The sequence below is a fragment of the Zosterops lateralis genome (assembly GCF_965231275.1).
Source record: "Zosterops lateralis genome assembly, chromosome: 13".
NCBI classification, from domain to species: Eukaryota; Metazoa; Chordata; class Aves; order Passeriformes; family Zosteropidae; genus Zosterops; species Zosterops lateralis.
In genome coordinates this window covers 717,829-740,990 of record NC_139773.1, presented here as the reverse complement: position 1 = coordinate 740,990, position 23,162 = coordinate 717,829, and the positions used below count along the sequence as shown (strand labels likewise).

At 39.1% G+C, this 23,162-nt stretch overlaps 1 protein-coding gene across 2 annotated transcripts in view; it reads right to left on the bottom strand.

Annotated features, from left to right (window-relative positions):
• The window catches only part of UBE2Q2 (ubiquitin conjugating enzyme E2 Q2), a 45,718-nt gene that overhangs the window by 15,589 nt on the left and 6,967 nt on the right, over positions 1–23,162 (bottom strand). Inside the window, exons 2-6 of one of the 2 annotated variants that reach the window (XM_083871001.1) lie at positions 14,034–14,138; positions 7,289–7,393; positions 5,617–5,673; positions 5,327–5,413; positions 3,445–3,585 (exon numbers count right to left, since the gene is read on the bottom strand). In XM_083871001.1, coding sequence (XP_083727127.1) covers positions 3,445–3,585; positions 5,327–5,413; positions 5,617–5,673; positions 7,289–7,393; positions 14,034–14,138 — 495 coding nt within the window. The remainder of the gene's footprint in view (positions 1–3,444; positions 3,586–5,326; positions 5,414–5,616; positions 5,674–7,288; positions 7,394–14,033; positions 14,139–23,162) is intronic. The other variant, XM_083871002.1, reaches the window with a different exon arrangement.

Genomic DNA, 23,162 nt, shown 5'->3' with positions numbered 1-23,162 from the left:
ACTCCAAGGGAGATAAAGTTCCCATTTCTCAAATTGTGGCAGTAAGATTTACAGTTGCAACTGCCTCAGACAGAAGTGGTCAATCATGGGATCTGACAGGTGTCTGTCACATGGGGCTGATGCCCAGAGCAGAAAGGCAAAGCCATTTCATCTGGAGTAATTAAATGAGCTGCCAGACTGGACCCAAGTGACTTTTATTTTTTTCCAATAAGTAATCAAATAGGCACACAAAGTCTCACTTAATCATCCTGTCCTGTACTAACATATTTTGTGGTTCTCCAGAACAATGAGCAGGTAAGCTGGAGAAATCCCTGCTACAAAAGGCAAACATCTTTGTTGACAAAACACCAGTTGCTGAGGGCTGCAAATAACAGAAATACCTGATGCAGGAGTTCTCACAGCCAAAACTGTTGGACACAAAAAATTTTCAAGAGATGCATCACTACAAGCCTGTCCTGTTCTCGAACTCTTCCCCCCAAGGATGAGGCACTGTTGGAAACTCGTGGTGCAGTCAGACCAGCACTTGCCATTGCCCCGCTGTACTAAGGCCACAGAGACATTAGGGGTTTCTTTTTGTTTCTTTTTCCCTTCCAACCCTCAAAATGCACCCACAGCCTGCTCTTCCCCCCCAAGTTATAGGGGATAGGAGGTGAAGCTCACTGAAGTTTCATATCTAAAGTGCTGATTGTTTTCTGATCAGAAAAATACTGTGAACACATCAGAACACTACAGGAAACCTCCTCACTCAATACATCTCCGAAGATTTAGCCACAAGATCAAAAATTACCTGCTGAAACAAAACACGAAAACTTCTCCAAGATAATAAACTGAAATCTAAAATTACCCCAAAAGAGCTGAAGAACACAAGTTCCATTGTCACTTAACTTTCTCCATATTTGTGCAAAAGCACATTCATTCCTAGTAGTTAAAGTAGGTTCATACTTCCTTCAAGAATTAGACTAAAAATAGAAATGACACCTTAGATTTCATAAAATCTGAAGATGAAAGTAGAGGCATTGGAGACTTCTAAAGGGACATGCTTAAACTACTCAGTATGAAACAGGAAAAGCTAATAGCATTATCTAAATAAGAAAGGCATTAATCTCTAAAATGACTATGTAGAAAGAGACCTCTGAAAAGCAAGCAGCAGCAAGTTGTTAAATATTTGAAGTTAATGATTGCAGTTCAAAGACCTTTTTTAACTCCAGGTAAGCAGTAGTTCTTTAAAGTTATTACAATGTTAAGAGGAGGATTAATTCTTGCTCCAAGTTACATACTGTACCACAAGCCAAATTTATTTCCTGATGCCAGCAAGAAGAATGGGATTAAGGCTACTGCCAAGGAGAGAACTCATTTACAAAATTAGTAAATACACATTCTTAACTTGTACAGCACACGTAAACCCTAAAAACCCCTATAACAGCATCTTGAGAAGCAGAACAATGTTTTTAACCTATCAGGAATAAATGAGAATAGGGGTGGCATGCACTGCTTTCCCATGAACAAGCTTTGAGCATGATCTGTATGTAACTCCAGCCTGCACTGCAGCCAAAGGGACAGAGGACAGCCCATGGACTTGGGCCAAAGAACATGGAAAGGAACTGAAAAGTTCTCTTCTGGCTGCACTGGGCACCAGTCAAAGTCCCATATTATGCTGCACATTCCCTTTTCCAACAAGCAGCATGTAAATGGTATGGATTTATTTTACTGTCCTCTGCTGAGGAAACAAAGTATCCCAAAAAGCTGCAAGGCTCCTGTAAAAAAGAGACAAGGTTTAGCCACTGAATTTAGGTTTGTGAAACTCATACTGTCCTCTAAGAAACCCAGTTGTTAGGGCTGTAGGAATTTAAATTTTGCTTTATGTTAGGACACTCAGCAAACTTCTGCTCTCTTAGAGCACAGTTAACACGTTCTATTAGAAGCCCCCTGCTTCGGCAGCATGGAGGACGAATAAATTGCTACTGGGTTAGCTCTTTCCTAGGTCAGTAGCACAGCTATAGCTTCTGGTTCTCCAGCACCTAAGAGTAAACCCTCACAAGTCCTTGGAGAAATTATTTCAGCAGCACAGCTATTTCTGGTGACCCTCAAAAATACCACAGTTCCTCAGCAGCAGCTGAATATCCTGTTCCCTGTACTCAGCTGACCTTGTTTATGCACCAGCATCAACGAGAGTGTCTTGGCATGAGAAACAGCTATTATGTAAGTTGAATCTGCTGTTGTCAAACAGAAAACCAGCAGTGTTCATTTCAGCTCCACTAAATGTGGAGGGAAAAAGCAAAAGCAAAGGCAGTATTTGCCAAATGGGAAAAAAAACAGATAGCAAAAGAAAATCTGCAGATTTAAGAGGCATTCTGCACCAAAGAAAGAACGCTGGCACGACAAAACACTTTTTTCTGTTCTACCAAATTTTAGGTAACTGTAAAGCAGGCCATGCCTTTCAGGCTGCAAGAGGATATATTTTCTTTAACAATTAAAGACTCATTATTAGGAGTGAGTTATACACACAGAAACACACAAAACCTCATCTTTTCAAAATGTGAACATTCAAGTTTAAACAAAACCAGCAAGTGACTATTGTGTTTATGGTTAGTCAAGTCTCAAAACCAGACTTGGCTATACAACCAAAGTAGTTTGGGATCTTACATTTACCTCTTTTTACAACCTGAAATGCCAATCAGGTTTGGGTGTTAAAATTTTAAAACCTTTTGGATGAAGCAGATTGCAAACAGAAGTATTAAATTTCACTTTTTACACATTTTAAGCCTCTATGGAACAAAAGCTTTGATTACTTTGGGAGTCGGGGTAAATAAAATTAAGGGTGTATGACATCATCACATCCTCCTACTCACACCTTTGAGAAGTAGGAGCTTCTCTGGAACCTGGCACTTGGGACAGAATGCTTCTAAGCCTCTGGAGAACAAGTACTTTTTCTATAACTACCTGCTGGCATGATCACTCAAAACTGACAACAAAGCTCCAGAGCTGCTGAAGGCCCCTTACTTTACACGTGGCAATAAAAAAACTGCACAACAATCCACCACCCTTCAGTAATTTCCAGGTGGCACAGCTATTACTGAAAAATAAACTCATGCATAAAATGGATTTAAAGCACAGGTTAATGAAGTATTTTAAGTCACTCATGACTTTTAATACAAGCAATTTTAATTATGGCTTTAGTTTTTTTATTTTAATAAGAGTTCAGCAACAAGTCGCATTCAGGGCCTAGATGCATTCTGCTGATTCTGCAAGAACTAGTGTTTGTAACAAAAGCACCAAGCAAGAAACAGAGGGACAACCACATGGATACCTCTGGAGATGAGCAGTTAAACAGTCAGCTACAGGTTAATTTATGTCTAGGTGCACAGCAGTGGGCTTTCTTTCCTGAAAAACATCTCTGTTTTAAAGTTAGAAGGATTGCAAAGAAGCATGGAATCATTAACTCACATTTAAGTGATCTTGCCTTTGATTCTTTCTGATTTTTTCTAAGATTGCAAGGTTCTCTTTTTCAATGCCTTCGTCCTCAGATTTCTTCCCATCAACTGGTTCCTCCTCCTTCATATCATAGTGATCCAGATCTTCAATGTCCTACAGGAGAGAGAGATGTTAATTGTAAATAACTGTACTGTGCTCTTCATTCAATGAGACCCTCTCCAAGGGCATGTGGGGTACAGTCACATACTGCACAGCACTATGGATTTGTGATTGTTGGATGCCATTTCTATTTTATTCTTTACCCTCAGCCAGCCTATCCACTGGAAGTAAAGAGAGCCTTCATAATACAAGTGAAACCCAAATTCACAACATGTTTCTGGTCACAGAAACAAGCACAAGCTCTACAAGAAGACAGAATTGTAGAGAAATAGCCCACTGAAGTAGGTAACAAACCAGACTAGAGAATCCAAAACTACCCCAAGCTAGGCTCCAAGATATTTCTAAAAGCAGACTCTTACAATTAGAATCCAAGCTATACCACACTTCTTGCAAGCAGCAATTAACATATCTGGCAGGGCTACTGCAACCCTTCAAGAAAGTTAAATATTAGAAAACTATGTGTACTTTATTCAAGGTTAACATTTCAGCTAAAGATTAGATGCAATAATTTTGGAATCAGGACGTAAAACAAAATTCTGTGGTGAAGCATCCTGATCACACAAGCCAACACTTGGGTTCCACATTCTAGACCAAGGCACTAACACTCCTCCACCACTCTGTATCCTGAGATGGGCTTATCTTGTTGCAGAGGAGCATTCTGAGCTTCAGACAATTGCCTGAAAGTGACTCAAATGCTGGCTGTGAAGAGGAGGGGAAGCACGTGAATACCTTGACATGAAAAAGTAAGCATTGCAGCAGCCACACCAGCAGGCTTTGGTTACACAACTACCAGATATATTCCAGTACACAGAGCTCTGCCACACCTGGAGCTCCTCCCTATGCACCATCCAACTGAATGTCAGGAAAACTCAAATTTAAGGATGCACTATGTAACAAGAAACACATCTACATTTGACAACACTGTTTCCTTCAGCTGTAACAGACTTTAGACTACGTATTCTTCAAAATGCTCATGTTTCTCCAATGGTAGAGCAGAGGAATTGTAAACTGCTTCTCCATTTAGAACCAGGACTAGATTATGGGTTGCAGATATCACAGCCATACACAATGCCACTCGACAGCTGATAAATATTGGCAGAGCACTTCTTTTTTGTACAAAGTAACCCAAACAGAATGTGAAAGGCTACTCTAGCAGTCTGCAAGCAACCAGAGCCTTGTGGCAGCAGGGTATGAGACATACCATCTTTACAGAAACACTGGCTCCAGCAAACGTAGTCTGGATCAGGCTAAATATGACATAAGAAAGGCTGCTTCAAATTAATTTAAGAACTTGGTAACATTTAGATCTTTTCTAAAGAAAGATCATTTATTCTGAGAGAGTTATTCATTCTTACTACACATTGATTTAAAATCTAGATCTGAAGTAGTCAGAACAGTTCTCCTATAAAAAGGCAATCTATAGTGGTGTAGAAAGCAAGTATCTCGGAGCTATTTTAACATGTAGCAGAAGCAAGTAAAAAGGAGGATTCATACAACTAAAAAGCTTATTAAAGAGAGCACCATGTTGCCAAACAGACATAAAAGTTTAGTGTGTCTGTTTCAATGTCCTTCCATTTCCTTCAATTTATTCAGTCAAAACCTAGCTCACTCATTTAATGAGTCAGTAAACCCATTTACTCTTAGTCAGTCTGCTTTAATTTGGGAGGCACTTCCAACTGTATCAGAGCCAGTTCACATGCTGTTTGAAATAGGAGTTAACAACGCAAAAACTTACTGATTTGGCACACAATGTTATGTATTGTTTGACTAAAGCACAAACAGATGTCCAATTCTCTGTATCCAAGTACCTCACAGCTGAGATCTAGGTTTAAGAAGAAAATTTCACTAGTTTTCTGGTTGAAGGGAAAGCTGACATTCAGGTAAACATCCAAATTTTAATTATCATTTCTGCTGAACTCCAGGGAGGTTACATTTTACAGTTTGGTTTAACTATTAGCCAGACATTGCAGAGCAAAATGCCAAAATTCTACTAGCTTAGGACAACAATCTCATATATAGACATACTTCACCCATATCTTCTTCCTCCTCCTCCTCTGATGTAACTTCTTCTGTTGTTCCATTCTGCAAATACAACAATGAGGGTTCTGCATAAATTCTGCACATGCTTCTTGCTTTCAAAATCAGCAAGTCTACTCTCAAAGAGAAGCAGTAAATGCAAAAGTTACATGTTAAACTTCAGTCTTTTGCAGATAAGGGTAAGATGCATAAAGATATTTTCCTGGAGTATGACAGTGAAGAGACTTTTGCATGAAGCAAAACCAGAATGTCTCAATTAATTCCAATTAAGTTTTAAGTAGAAACTTTAGATTCTGATAAAGAACATCCTATTCTGAGACAGTGACAAATGCAACAAACATCTCAAGTCGGTTACAACCCACAATTGCTTAACCGTGCAATCAGATCATGGCTCTGACTAGAATCCATCTACATGCTACATCCCTAGAAAGAAAACTCCATGAACTTCAGACCTCTAGAACTTAATAGATTCTTATTCTCACTACCTAGAACTTCCATGCAGCCACTGCTATCATCATGTAGCCATTGCTATTAGACTATTTGAGGAAATATCAAAACAACACATTGAGTTCATTTTTATGACTTTCAGGATACCACTCCAAGCTCAGGAAGTCTGAGCTGCGGAAATACTTAGGAGCATTCTGATATGCTTGTCCTCTGCTCACTCTTTCTTTGGCAAAGGAGGAATGACACTGCTCTAGACAGTACATGAGACCAGATGAATCTTTGGACAGAGTTTTACTAAGGCCCCTCTTATTTAAATGTCTGACATTTCTGCCTAAGAAACCTTCTATGAGTTTGTTTTCGAGTTTCACAGCACATGTGAGATCCTTCACAAAGCCACACCCTAACAGCACAGCCCATTGCCTTGCAGCTGTACTGCTGAGTGGGTGGTTCAGAGAATACCTATAGGATTACAATCTGGCACGTGACCAAAAATTAAGCAAGCTATTTGTCATTACTATAGTACTGTCACCACAGAAAAGCCATCTGTTACTCTACAGGAGTATTTTAGCAATCATGTCATCTTAATGAGTACAAGGAAAAGAAGATCTCATAATCTTATTAAAAATACAAAAGAAAAAGAACAGTTACTGTCAGTTACCAGGTCTGTTTTCAGCACAATACAAAACATTTTGGTTAAGAAGAATACCTCAGAGGCCTTCACAATTCTTAATTTTTCAAGTGGACAAGAAGTAAGCAAGGCACCTCCCTACTCAAACATATGGCCTTGCTATCCCATGTCTCTGCAAGGGATTGAAGAAGGAAAACATCTACAGTTCATCCAAGTGCACACTGTGAAACACATACTCTTCAACAAAGAGCCAAATATTTCAGAAAAAGTAAGTTTGGGAAGCACGCCAAGTGCACAGAGACTGGCTTCAACAGTGTTTAGGAGGGAATTAAACTTGACAGCACTGGTATCACATACACACCTCGCAGTGATACGGAAACCTCAAAGGGAATTGTGCAATATTATCACACCATTATTAAATGGATTTTGCAAACAAAATTCAGATTGAAGACACCATAACGCAAAAGCACATCATATCTCAGTTCTAGTTCACACAAGGTTTAATCATTCCCATTATCTTGCTTCTTGGGGTTAGGAAACCAACTCCATTAGTGGCATAAGAAGGTGTCCAGCTTTTTAATTTACCTGTCCAGCTGGCAATGGCTGATCTAGCATTTCAACATCCGGATGCTGAGGAAGATTATATAATCTGCAGAGGTCACATATTAATCTCTTCAGCTGCTGAAGAAGCTACAAAAAACAAGAAAACATGGATACGCCAATTTAAACCAAAGCACAGAGAAATATATTTTGAATTTTCTTCACACATTGGTACTGAACTTAATCAATGTGTAGCATTTAGATCTGCTCAGCTGGAATAAAATTTCCTCTGTAGTCTTTGTAGTGAAGTCCCCACAATAGAAACTCAAGGACATGGCAAGTTAACAATTATTCTCATTCATCTTCCTATGTCTAAGAAGAAAGTCAGAAGCAGAAAAATAATTTGCCCTGACAGCATCATCTATTCCAAACATAGGTGTCTGAGCCACACATCACTATGGAATAAGCAAATGGTCACATTCCATGAAACAAAATGGTCCATTCCCACTTCCCAGCTTAAATAACTAGGTCTTCAGAAAAAAAACAAGGAGGAACAGTCTGGTTTTCCATATCCTGAATTCTTTCACAGGGCACACCAGCGAGGCAGCAGAAAGCAAGACAAACTGTGTCCAAGTCCCAGGAGCCAGGCAAGCTCCAAGCTGGAGCCCAGGCATTCTGCTTGCTGTATCTTGTGTCAGGGTGAGGCAATGTTACTATCTCTAACTTTTGTTTCCAGCCTGCAGGGTTTCCAGGGATTGTACTCTGTTAACGGCAAACTAGGCAACACCTCACACTCAACTAATGCAAGCCAGAAAAAAAAATTAATTCTGCAGAAGCAAGCATTAAGTTTGCTCTTTGATCAGCACATTAATTAAGTTGATTTCTACAGCTGTTCACTTTCTCTAGGCAGTGTCAGATTCATAGTTAAGGCCAAGACGTGAAAGACTATACTACTGCATTTCCTAACCTTCCAAGGTCTTTGCACAGCTATGTCAGGAACAAAAAAAGGACTGAAAAATCCATTTGTAAAAGGGTCAACACCTCATTATTTACAAAATAATACCCTAGATGAAGCTTGGAGAAATTATACATCCATTTATAGATTTTTTTCTTCTAGACACAAAAGAGAATTTGCCTTGCCACTTGTTGAGGGCAGCAAGCAAGACAGTTATTTCTGCACACACACTCCAAAATACTTGTCTAAAACCTTGCTATTGGGCAGTTTCAGTGCTCTCACCTTAGCCCACTGGGAGTAAAAAAATTCAGTCTTGCCAGAGTTAAGAGCTCATTTTCAAGCCCAAATCACCAGCAGTGATAGCATAAGGGCAACATCTGAAAGCTTCAGTGTTTTTCCCTTCTACAGCTGAATTCCACATTGTGCTTCATAGGAATGTTATTTATCCATCTGAGGCCATGAACTGAGATACCAGCCTGCATTACAGCACAATCACACTGTGTCTGCTGTTTCTGCATCATTCCTGATAGTCAACCCAAACCAAAAATAGAGCAGATAATCACCCTAACTCAAAAAAAAGGAGATATCACCAAAAGGACTGGGGCACCAGCATCACATTTCTTAGGAGTGAGACACGATAGGTGTTAGCAAAACCCTTTCCGTTCTGTAACAATTATGCTCCTCATCAGCATTAAGACTCTACACTTGTTTGAAGCTTCCCTGGTATCTGGAACACCAGGAAATCTTGTAGCAGACAGGAATCAGGTTCATCAATCAGAAAGTTAGTTGCCAGCCAGAATCACAGGTCTTAGAACTATTGTTTTCAGTATGTGCAAGACGCTTAAAGTTTCACTGCTACACATTTTGCTGGGGAACTTTTTCTCTGCACAAACACTGCCTCATGGAGAGCTGGAGCATAAACCATACAATTCCAGGAGCTGTAATTTTTCTCACAGAGCAAATAATTTGTTTACATCTTTGTGAATCATACAAAAATAAATCTAAGCAGTGAGGGAAGACTGCCACCACTGGCATTGGGCTGGTCAATTAGCACTGGCCTAAGCAGATAAACAGAGTATTAGATGTGCCTTGACAGAAAGATAATAAGGGCTGGAGAGTTAAGAACTGCTTCCTGCCCTTCTTCTTTCACTCCCCCCTCCTCTCCATGAAATGTCCTATCAGTTGAACTGAAATTCAGAAGGGATTTTTGCAGCGTGTTAACACTGTAAGCTCCTCTTACTTCCAAGCACAGCACCACAAGCAAGGAACAGGAGCACCCTCAAAACAAGGTGCTGGCACAGCCTGGGCCGAGTGACATATAGCTGTGCCTGACAAGGGCCTCCAGCAGCATTTCACTTCCTCATTTCCACTGCGCCACAGACCACTACTATGTGGCAGCTTATCAGCCTTGTGGCAGATCAGTTCCTGGTGTGATTCGGTGCACAAGCTCCATTTCATCATCAAGGGAGAAGCAGAGACCTGCTGAGAGCAGGGATCTCCTTCCTTGGCAGGTCTACATTGCAGGGTTAGCTTAGTGCAACTCATACTGCATTTCATTTTTATAGATCAGCTGCTTTATTTGAATTTAAGTGTCTACAATTTGCAAAGGTGGTGGCAGAGCAAGAAGCTGATCCTGTCTGTACAACCCTTCACCTCTCTTCCTTATTGCTACATTTTTCCTCCACAGGAATTAATTTAATACCATTGATCTTTCTGCCATGGATCACCATCACTGTTATCCCTTATCCCCTGCTCATCTGTATGAAAAATCACAGGATAATTTGAGCTGGAAGGCATGTCTGGAAGACATCTGATCCAGCCCTGTGCTTTAAGCAGGGCCTGGCATGGTTTGGTATGTGTTAGTATGCACATGAACAGACTATCAAAAAGAAGAACTGATTTCTGTCATGTATTAATAATTTAAATGCATATCTAGGATAATTTCACAGGCTTAACTAATGTAAAATGAATGTTTAACAAACACTTGGAGGCTACTGAAGAAAAGCGAGCTAGAAGTACACCAGTAGTTTCCCTGGAATACACACTACACAAAACACAAAGTAAACAGCAGTGAGAACTCATAATGCACAGAGTAAAGGAGCAATGTGAACAGCCTGCAGAAGGGAAACCCTCAAGTAGCAAATAAACACATTTATAAATTTGTTATATTTATTACAATTAATATCAAAATGACAAAAATTACACTATTAGAATACACATCCTCTATAATCTTTAATGCTTCAAGAGTTCTGAGAAGTTGGTGGTTCTTCTGGACACCATAATACTGGTTTAGAACACAAAAACCTCTTGGAATTTTGTTTCCTATCTTAATGTTCTGAACATCTGAAAACAGTTTAGAACAATTTTTTCTGAAACCCAGCCTACCCTAGGAGGCTTTTTTAATGTATGAAAAGATCTTTTCCTAATGCAGTATGAAAGCATTAACAGTTTTAGGATACCTTTGATGATATTACTATCCTGCTGGGTTCACTACGCAACACCCTGTTTCCTGATTACCAGAAAAATGAATTTAAGAAGTACAGTTTAAGCACAGAAAGACTTGATTATTCTATGTGTCTCTACCTACACCCACAATATCTACATAAAAATAAATGCATCAATAAATCTTAGCTTACCACCGAGAAAGTGCTGAAGAAAGATACAAATGGAAACAGAGGGAAGCAGTAATTGTCACTTGGAGTGTGGCCATTACTTGGCTATCAGGTAACAGTGACAGTACCTCGCCTGGCCTCCCCCGCACTCAGCGGCCTCAGGCAGTTTCAGAGCAAAGCAAAACTGATTCCTGCATTTTGTCTCTGCAACTCCCAGTACAAAAATAGCTGCTGCCACACTGGGAGTTTGCAAGAGACAACATTCGTCCCTGAAATGCCTCCATGTGGGACTTCATCTGACATATTAAGAGAGAAGCGGTGTACTTCAAGACAGCATCTTATCCAAGCTGTAAACATACTTATGCCAGGAATTGTGTATTTACTTTTGACATCTTCCATGCAGGTTTGAGGTCTAGAGTGTGAGAATTAAAGCTGCCTCTCTGAATTTAAGTCCATTTCCCTATTCTCTTCAAAAAACAGACATCTAAACAGTGTAGGGCTATACTTAACATCTCATGAAATAAGGTTTGAGGCTTCAGACTTGCATCATGTAGCTTCCATAATACTAAACAGAACAAGGGAATCGCAGTAAGATTTCTCTTTTGCATAGCACAGCCACTAGAAGGCAGATGGCCGTTTCATACTTATGAAGTCTAAAGTTTGGCTGATTTTCAGAAGGAAATTCAGGAGACACTAGGGGCTGAAATAACTCTTCATCTGCTGACTGAAACTTGTCCAACACTGACAATCAAGCAGCTAAGCTGTCCAAACCTGATGACAGCCATGCTAATCACATTCTTAATAACCTTTCATCATTTTTAGTGTTTTGTCGAATTTTCATAGCAAAAGCAGCATGCTGGTGCAAGGTAACTATCAGTTTCAAACCCACAAAAGATTTTCTAGGAAATGTGTATGATTTCAACATCATAAACCAGTTTTCATTTTACCATGTCAAATGACAAGGCTTCCACATGTCAAACACTTATGCCTGAAGAGCATGTTCTTCAGTTTCCCAACAGCTGACATGTTACAAAGCAGGTAGAAAGGGCAGTGGAATACCAAAGGCTAAAGCAGGGTACATGTGCTAGCACTGCTTTTAGCACAGCTGAGCTCCTGGAAGAGTCAAATGCTTTCTTCCATTCAAAATTTGACTGCTCCAGTAACTTTGAATTTAGAGCAACACGGCACTAATGATCTGTCACCCACAGTAAATTAAAAGAAAGCTAGTTTGAAGCATTCTAGATGATTCCAAATTTAAAAAGTGAATTTTTATGAGACTGTGATAAATTAGAAGCCTTTGGACTTTTACGTGTAGTCCTCTATCCCTTCCTACTCTGCTGCAAAAAGTCTCTATGCAAGCTGCTCCATGCCATTGAAAAGGATGGAGTTCCATGGGGGAGAGGTGCAGGCAGAAAAAAAAAATCCAAATAAAAGTCACACGCCATGTCTTTGGAGCAAAAAAAGAAGTCATACTTTATAGTGCAAGTATTTGTTTCCTCAGCCACTCCTATCTGCCTTCACCTTGGCATAGCACCATGCAGGGTGGATTCCTGAGAAACCAATGGGCCATCCCAGGTGTCTATTACATCAACCCACCAGCTTTTACATGGGCAAGTACAATCTTGATAGCAGAAGCTGTTTTCTTACCAGCTACATAAGCAGTCCGTGTACATATGCAATTCAGCACAGCAAGTCCCATGCATGTTTACAACAAAGCTTTCCAGCCTCTTGCAGGCAGTTGCACACAGGAAATACCTTCTTCAGAACTTTTAGGCCGAGTATCAGCCACACCAGCTTCAAGCTGCACAATCTTTCAAAAGGTATCTTTAAGCAAAAAGATATTGGCCAGATTTTCTTCTACTGCCCCTTTCTGTGTCTTTCTAGGCAAAACTTAAAGACTAAGATTTATAATCCTCTTCTGAATGTAGTTCAGTCTAAATTTTAGGCTGAAGTAGAAAATAGAGAGATGTACATCTTGTACAATCAGATTCAACAAAAAGCATGAAAACATTAATGTTCCTCCACAATTGTTTCTAATTATGGCAAGGCCCACAAAGACTCTCACTTTTATTAGTTTCCTAATTATTTCTGCTAGCAGTCAAATGCATCCTAAACTATCTTCAGAAAAAGACACTTGTACATTCTTATTTGAGGCTGGGTATCCTAGATGAACATTATCCCAGTAAACATAACAAGTAGTGGGTTTTCCTAAGAAAGAACATTCCCAATTTTTCCCAAACCAGAAAAATACTAAGCATATAACCCATGCAATAAGCAGTATTCTGCAGACTGATTTGTTTTGTATGCATCGCACTCATGTCCACCAAAAAAACCCACAAAATGCTAAAATCATCTATTAATAAAGATTACCTGAGTTTGTCAGTATGCTGCAATACTCCTTTTTGTGGCACAAACTGCATTTGTACTGAAATTTATTTCCAAGCATTATTCAAGGACAGTTTCCTACACAGAATAGGAAGTTAAGTTTTATATTCATGTGCCTTTCCCCTGAGCTCCCATTGCTACATGAAAAAGGTATTTAAGTAAGATATAATCCTTGAGAGTTTTCTGAAATATAAAATAACCATCAGAATCTGTACACAAAGACTTCCTTTAAGCAGCAATTGTCCACAGTCACAACACTGCTTAAATGTATCAGTACCTAAGAAGCATTCTGATGAACCAGAAGCTATCAGGTCAAGTTTCCTTTAAAGGAAGGAGAGAATTAAAGAAACCAAGAATTCTTGATATTACAGTCATGTTTTGGAGAATGTACATTCTCAAGAGTACAAAGTTTTGCCTCTGCAATTGATTTCTGTGCAAAAAAACCTCTACAACAGCTGTTTTATGCAGCAGTTCTAACATTTTCATACACTTCACCGTTTAATTATTTTCAGAAAGCTTCACACTTATTACTAGGGCTGAAACTTTACTTAAACACTTACTCTCTAAAAGAGGTTATCTTTTCCTTGTTGCCTCAAATCTTTTGGATTATTTCTGGCTCATAAGGTTTTTTGGAAGAGAAAGCTGTTTTTATAAAATCCTCCAAATAACCCTGAAAAAGAACTAACTGACCTGCTTGTTAATGTGACAAAGCCAAGTAAACACACAAGCCCAAGTAAATGCCCAAAATAACTAAAATACCAATATTAATAACATAATAATTAATAATAACCAAACCATCAATATGACTATTATAATTATTAATAAGCAAAATACTCACCAGAGTATTGCTCTTCTTAATATCTTCTAAACGCTCTAAGACTGAAGTCAGGTTTGGGTCATCTGATTCTACAAACCATATTGGTGATGAAGAGGGATAAGATTCCTGTTTAAAAAAATAAAAACAACACAAGACCCAAAAAATAAACAAAAAATCCCAACGCTTTTAAAAATAATTTACCCCCAAAATTTTGTAACACAGTATTAATACCACCTTTTATCTTACTCTATGTCAGGTAACACAGAAGCTTTTGACACCACAGTTTTAGACAATGCAAAAGAAATTGAAGGAAATCCAGCCAACTGGTTCTTCGAGTATTTCAACCTATTTTTGTCTTTCTCAGATGATGGATATGCATAAGAAACAGTGCTGAAATGTTTAAAACCTTGGGGGCAGGTGGAGCAGGAGGGAGAGATTTAAAAATGCAGTATGGGTGATACTTAGAAAGAATGGAATCACAAGTAGTACATGTCAACGAATAAAACTGATGCTGATTTTTCATAAAAACACAGCTTCTTGCTAAAAAAAGTTGTGAAAGGAATAAAACTAGGAATCTTTAGATTTCCTTCTCAAACAGGATTATTGAAACTCTTCTACCACTGACTCACAGGCGAAAACTGTACAGCTCAAATGTCCTGCCTTGCAGGACAGTTTAACTGGCAGATCCCAGTGCCAAAATCTGCCGCTTTATCTTTGTACTAGCAAGGCTCACCGAGAACATTCCACTGTTGAAGATTTCTCATGCAATACACTGCATCCAGGAAAGCTCATGGCATAACTCCATTCCATCCAGAGTCCCATGGCTGGCAGGCAGGTGCCAGGACACAGCCAGGTGACACCCAAGGGGCTCACAGGATGACAAGTGTGCTACATTTTCCACAACAAGCCACGGTTTGGGCACATGGAACCCATGGAAGAGATGTAGCCCACCACTGCTCATGGATTCCACTAAAGTGCCACAGCATGAAGCCCTTCCAAAGGTGCTTGGCAGACCCCTGCTACAGAAAGCTAAACAGAAATCCCTTGGCTCTTGCTCAGACATTTCAAAAAGCAATTTCAATTTTCTCCTCACACAGGTGTGGTGACATTGTAAGGACGGAAGATACCACGTAGCTTCCAACTCAACAGTAAGTGTCCCTTCATATAATTGATTTTAGTTATTTAAGTTATTTTAGTAATCTAAGATATTCTCCACTTCTCACCCTTTCAATAAAATTTTAGTAGCTGAGGACAAATTGCTGAACCTCAGTTTTATCACAGAGATATTATCTTTGTATCCTCGGGTCTTACAAAATAATGAGGGAATTTTCATTTGTTTCCCTCACTGCAGTTGAAAAGGGGAAAAAAACCCATCTTTCTCATTCCAGAGAAAATAAATTATGCTTCATTCTTCAACAGTTAACAGGCAAGGTTTGAAAATTGGAGAAAAATACAAGCATGTCAGAACTGGCTTTTAATAAAGTGCAGTTCCTAACTGACCGTCTGTCTGAAGTGCTGAACCTCATAAACAAAGCCATATGACTAAAGGACATCAGCTCTGGAAAATAGACTGACACCAGACTCCAGAGAAGTTCTAGATACAGAGGTCTAAAATTCCCACCTTTGGAAAACGGAAGCCTTTGCATAAACTTATTTTGAATAAGTTCAATCCCCTCAAGTTTACATATATATATTTTTTTCTAAATCACAGCTAAAAACTCCTTAAAGGAATACACAATATTCCCAGTATCTTTAGGAAAAGACAAAGTGTTCACATCTTTCATCTTCATTTCAAAGCACACAATACACACTATACTATACTTTGCTTGCTCTTTTTATTTCTTGATGGAAATGTGGTGTAATCTAAAGTCACGGTAGCAGTGTTTATCCTACCATCTTTCTCTTAACTTCATGAGCTGGACAGAGAAGTTTGGGTCTCAAGAACATCTGGGTCAAACAAGTATTCAGGCAGCGGGGCCACAGTTAGCAGAGATTCCCTTGTGTTGTTTCCCCCACAAAGCAGAGACCTTGGAATACCTGTTCTTGATTAATTAAGGCCTAACATCTCAAATATCTATCAAGAAAGTCCAGTGCTCAGCTTGCCAAGATTTATGGCTGAGGCAGGCTTACGGATGTGATTTAATCACCTTCTTCCTTTACTCAACACAGTCCTTGAGTGTATTTTCTCCTCAGTTTCACTTAATAGATTAACCACTATCTCTGTGGGAGAAACAAGGCTGAATTCCCTGCTGCCATAGGGTTTCTAAACTGTTATTTTCAGGAGCTAAACTTCATTAAAAGTATTTCTAGTTTTGTACCGATAACATTTTACTTATCTTTAATAACATGCAACCTACTTGTGAAGTCTTCTGCACTGGTGCAACTTTCTCACCACGAGCCTTTTCCACTGCACACTGACCTGGATATGCAGGGGGAACAACAGAAGGGAATCTCTGCTAACTGTGGCCCTACTGCCGGAATACTTGTTTGACCCAGATGTTCTTGAGACCCAAACTTCTCTGTCCAGCTCATGAAGTTAAGAGAACGGCAGTAGGGTAAACACTGCTACCGTGACTTTAGATTACGCCAACATTCTCATCAAGAAATATAAAGAGCAAGCAAAATCTCTTCCAAGATTCACCAAGCCATCTGTTTCTTAAAATCCTCAGACTCAACAGAATAAAAGTATTCTCCGGATACAGTCACATTTAGACTATGCACACATGCACCATTCTGCTAACAGGTATTTTTGGTCTTTTTTTTTAATCAAGCATTTTAAAAATTATGTTAGTCCAGACCTACACAAGTCTATTAATTGCAAAAATTTATAGAAGACAAACACCTGCTGGTCCTCTCTTCTAAATTGTATCTGAAATCTGAAGACTGCTTAGAGAGTGGAACTCAACTCTTCCCTGTTTATATTCCTTTTTTCTGACAATTTTTTTTCTCCTTTCTCCACCTGAAGAATTTGAGGAACAACCCCACAGTAGGACAATTCCTTATTGCAACCAGTATCTATTGCAGTCTGGGGGCCTATATAATCATCTCCTCCAAAATACTTGCAGCATGTTTGTCATCAGCCAGGGACATGACTGACAATGCAGATCTGAAGAACAAGCAATCCCACTAGGAGTTCAAATACATTGCAGTGGCTACTTGAAAATGCTGTTGCCTCCTGCTCTGAGTGAAAGCCCTTACTTATGGTTTACACTCACTCCATTTTGTGCCCTGAAAACAAACCCTCCTGTAGGTGAGAAAACCTACAAGGACTAGATACTGCCTGGATTATTAGTGTATAGCACACATGAATGACTATGTCCTAAAAGTTATTAACTATTAAATTTTTAGTCTGATCTGGCTGTTGAAACATGAATGGGAAGAGTACACTTCTCAGAATGGCTCTTCTTTAACACTGCAAACATATTTACTCAGCTGTATCAGAAAATACTTCAAGTTTTAAATTTTTTGGAATATGACTATTTAATTGTACATACCAACTTTTTCTCAACAGATGCTTAATATCAAAATACAAATTCAATCAAACTTCCATTTTGTTGCAATGCTTAATTCTTCACACTTACCAATAAATATATTAATTTAATTTAAAAACATAAATGGCATTAAGTTTCTTTAGATCTGTAAGTAATCCATATTTTTGGAACAGCTGATTTCCACGTGAATATGAGTCACAATATTTTGAAATACAGAATTCACACATGAACTTCAAACATTCTGAACTTGAGATATAAGAAGGCTCATGAGTTTGTAATAACCACAGCAGGCAACTTAAAGCTAAGCTTGTGGTTTGTAAGGTCAAACAACTCAACTTCACACAAGCTAATTCTGTTGAGAGAATTAAGTCAGCTTTATTTTCCTGTATCTCCATGCTATAAAAGATAGATTTGAGCTGTTGTGTTGTCTAAGAAACACAGTCTTCTCAAAGCCATTTCATGAGAGGAATCCTAAAAAAGCAGTTATTTTACTATTAATTGTTGGTGGCTAAAAAGCCCCATTACTGTGGGCCTTGCACTAGAGAGCTGCCATGCAGTGATTTTGTCTCTGTGATCTCTCTCAGCTGCACAGCTCTCACCATATTCAGCATTGGAGCTGTTTTATGTAACTGCTGCTTTTTTGCTGCTCTCCACAAGCAAAGGCAGCAGCTCATCCCCAGAGGGAGGCTGTGGGACAGCAGTGCCACTGGCCAGGGGTGACAGGACAGCAGTGACATCACACCTCGCCCACACAGGACAAAGGCAGGATGTTTACAGCAGCACAGATACAATTACAATTCATGGCATCATCACTTCTAGAGACTCTTTGTATCAGCACCAGGACAGACTGGGAGCTTTGTCATCGCAAACACTTCTGTGACAGAATGCAGCAAAAGAATTTAGCCTGCTAATAAACACACAAAACACAAAGGGAATAAAGCCCTGCAGTCCTGCCATTGGAACAATTTCAAACAAAATCATTTAGGAAAACCACTGTGTTAGCAGATCACACATGGGACCTCTCTGTTCAGGTATTCCATTACATCCTCTGTAAGAGCTCTACTTACATTTAACAATTTTGCTAAGCAAAGGGGGAGAAAAAAAAGCAGCAAAATGTGACAGAAGATTCTGGGAACACACACATGTTAAGACAGCTGTTCCTAGGCAGGATCTGTCATCTAAGTATATCCTATCTAAAGCTTTCTCATCCTTAACAATAAGGCTATTTCCTTGCAATGTTATATAATCTTTATCCTACTTTCTAAAGCTACAGTGACACAATTTTGACATTAGTAAGAGATTTTTAAATGAGACATTTCTAAATTACTACAATACAGTTAGAATTTGCTAAATCAAAACAAAACATCTTGCTGTCACTTGTAACATTAGAACCACCTGTACCTGCAGTTTGCTACAATGCAAAAGAATAATCATCTCTCCTTGTATGCAACTGAGCCATTTCATCACAGCTAAATGGTAGGAAAACACACTTAAACACATGGCTACTGCATTATGATTTACATAGTGCCAGTTCTTGATTTTCTTTAATTTCCCAACCATACTAGATGGAGAAAGTCTGGGGGTGGTTTCCTTTAAAAATCCTTAGCACACTGTCTGAACAAATTTCAGCCATTTTTATTTCTTTTCTGCTTATTAGTTTTTGCAAAATCCCCATCACAGACAGAACCTAGTTCTATTTTTTTATACTAGATAGAACTAAAACTTAGCTACTTTCCCTAACAGTCCTTCTAATATTCATTTTCTCAGACCCAAATTTTTTCTTCACCCTCCTTCACTTACAAAAAGCAGAACATCAAACTCCCAGGTCTTTTAACCAGCTTAGATACTCTGAGAAGGGTCTCTCTCTGAAAAAGACCATTCTAGCTCTGCCAAATCTCGGTAATGAAGTAAATCCTAATGGAACAAGACATCTCAGAGGTCTAATACAATCTTCTCAAGGTGAATACATTTGTATCTATAAACACATGGCAAATAATGGATTTCAAATCACAGATGGCTTTCCAACTTCAATTTAATTAAACAGCAGAATCAGAGCTTATATTAAGGATCATATATATATCCGACATGAACATTCAATAAATACCGAAGAACAAACAACAATTAGCTACACTTTAGTACACATTATTTGCAATTGTGAGTCAATCATTCACCACTTATTTTTCCACCTGTATGAAGCTGCCTTTAGAGGAAAAAACCCACAGAGTTAATATTAACAAAAATATCAGGATTTAGGAAGATATTATTAAAGCTAAAGTTTAGCTTGGTGACCATAAAACACTAGTACTTACAGCTACTTAAAACAGCATTAGCTGTGATTACACAACTGACAGATTGTTTCCCATTATTAGAAGCCAAATTTTCCAAAGGCAGCTTAAGAAGCAGTAAGCATTTTCCTCCACTAGCAGCTCAATTGCTAGTGAAATCCACAGGCTTAAAAGCCAGCAGATTATCATCTGCCTTCTCAACCAATCCTTCATAACAATTAAGAAAGAAGAAAGCATGAAGAATTACTTTCATCAAAAGTAATCCAAATCAAACTATTTCCCAGAAACCTCAAGTTACTGAAATCCCCCAAATTTTTATTTTCAAACACTCAAGACACCACCATTTGCTGTGTTGTATAGATCAAGTAATTGAACACTAAATACTCTAACATTTCCACTTTTAGATATGAAAAAAATATAATTTTTTAAAAGAATCTAACATGTCAGCGATCCAGAGTTTTAAAAGGTAAGAAAAATGTTTGCAATGGAGGGTTTAAAATGAAATTTAGTATTTGTGGTAGCAAGTAAACAAAGTGAATTTTAAACACCACTACCAAAAATTAGGAAAACTTTAACTTCCTCTTGAATTTTAAGATCATATATAACATGCTATTAACTTGCCCGAGGGCAAGCCTGTATAGCTTTACTTTTCTTCCATCCTCTCTACAGCCTGACAGGCTCAGTTCAGTGAGAACACTTGTTACAAGCCGTGCGCTTGGTAAGGTACCAAGTTCAGCTGTCTGAAATACACCTCTCTCTCTACAACATACAAAATTACTGCAATTCTACTCTCAAATTTAATGGCTGTATTGACAGCTACATCCCATACACGACAATCCCAGGTGAAGCATCATCCTTCGGTAGGATCCCTGGGATTGCCAGAGCTTAATCATCTTGCACCTTTACAGAAAGAAGGTGAAAGAATCTCCTAATCCTGTTCTATGTCAGTTCTGCTAATACGCTCAGTGCTGCAGAAGCCAATACCTTCAGGAGCACATTAAATCAGCAACTAACAGGGTCACAGTTGGCCTCTCCCACACACTCTCCAGGGAAGGAGGCAAGTGTAGCAGAGTACCTTGTTTTAGAATTATTCACATCATTAAACACAACCATACTAGAGAAGGGAGGGTCAAAGGTATGCGCCTTGTGGAGCATAAAGACCATAACAAACCACAACTCTATAGATACCAGTAAAATTCACTCTGCAACCACAAATTGTCCGAAACAAAAACGCACTTCTCTGTACAAAAGTCCTACCAACTGCAGGCCACCACAAAAGTAACCAGGTGAAAATGTTTGTTGGGGGTATACAGGATGGTTCTGGGGATCCTTTTGTCTTCACAAGGCCCTTCCGAGAGCAGAGCCACTGCCCTGCTGTCGCAGGCACACGTGGTGCTCTGACACTGCACCTTCTCCAGCTGCCTTCTGCATGAGTGCACAGGAACCACAGCACAGCTCTACATCCACTGAAAGCTTTGATCATGGAACACTTTGCAATATACAGATTCAGCAGCATCTCTAAGTGCCAATCTTCACTAACAGTGACCACAGAACCCATGAGTTTCAACAGGGACGGTATTTTAATGGCAATGCACTTGTGTACAAATTATTCCAAAATCTAAGCAGTTTGTGACCTGCACCTTCACCTGCACTAATTCATTAGCTCAACCTAAGCCCACAGAATTCTCTTGAAATTATTATGGCATCTTTAACTTCTTAGATTTTTTATTCACCCAATACAGAAAAAACATTCTGAGAAAAAAAAAATCCTGAAAATTTCAGCAACTGCTGCTTTCAAACAGGCACATACAAGAGACCAATAACTTCAAAGTTTGTGGAATAATTTGAGATATATTAGTGTTTTACTTCCATATCTCTCTGTCCAGGTACACACATCTCTCCCTGCCCAAAACACCGCTCCCTGATAAGAAGCCAAAACACACCTACAACTGAAGTAGCAAATATCACTTCAAATGGTCACAAACATGAATGCAAACGTGGCATTATAACTCTTACATTTCTTGTGGCCAAGCTTTTATGGCCAGTTGTTCTTCAAATTACTTAATCTATGCAAAATGTCCCAACTGCCAATTCCCATACATGAAATTGCATATAACCCTGGGAAAAACAAGATAAGATTGAAAAATAAGATTCTCTTATCAGTTTCCACAACCTCATTCTCTCCATACCAAGCAAAAGGCAGGAGGCTACTTGTCCAGCGAAACAAAACTACACAGACTTAAAACACTATTTTGGAGCATAAAAGAAAAAAACCCACACTTTTCTGATGAAATGCAGTTACTTTTCATCACTGCGAAGTAGCATGTTACTCTCCACATCATCATAATGCAGCATGTAATCTCTCCACTCAAGGAAATTCAATGAAAAAACCAGAACTCTTAACACTTTTGTCCACACCAAAACTAAAAATCCACCAAATGTTACTGAACTGTTGCTCAAACACAACTCAACACTACAGGATTGCATTAACAGCATAGCAAGTCAGTTGTTCTGAAGCAGTGTGTAGTCTCTGAAAATGTACACTACCATAGAGGGCCAACCTAAGGGAGCTAAGGAACATTGCTTTGCCAATGTTAACAGCAACAAATAAAGTTAAACATTCTCCACACTCAAAATTGAGCAAAGCACACAGCACTGCTGAAGACTAAGTGACTTGCTTATTGGGAACATGGCTGTAGACCTGAGACTATGTCCAGGTTTTTATTACAGCAGCAGGATCAAGCTGTCTTGCTCCTCACACACAAAAACCCACCGTGTACTTGCACCCTCAGCCTGCCAGTTGCCAGAGGCTGGTTGTTTGGGAGCCCTCAGACACAAGGGGTTCTCTTTAATGTACACATTACACATGCACTCAAGCTGGCAGTGCTTTACCTAAGAGCAGCTACACACACAGGCTCAAGGGAAAGGTATTTTGCAAATCTGATTCTGCAATACTCTCTTTACTACCAGCACAGAATCTGATGTGTCCAAATTCCTTCAGGAGCTCTGGTTACTTGAAACAAATTATCAACTCATTGTATTCGTCAAGAATCATTAATTACCTATTTCTGCAACTATACAGGCAGTTATCATCAACAAGAGTGTCACAAAGCCAGAGTAGCAAGAAATGGCTTCTAGTATGGCTAAAACAGAAGAACTGGTTATAACTAAGTTGTGACAAACCCCTCTCTCACCAACTTAACTTCAGGAAGTTTCCTTGCAGACCTGCTCTCACCTTGAACACTTACGCAGTTACTCCACAGTATGCAAGTCTGATACCACCTCTGCTGTCACCCAAAAGATCCAGGCTTCCCCTTCTTCCTCAAACTTCAGGAATTCACATCTTTCAAGTGCTCAAATCACTCAGCATCCCC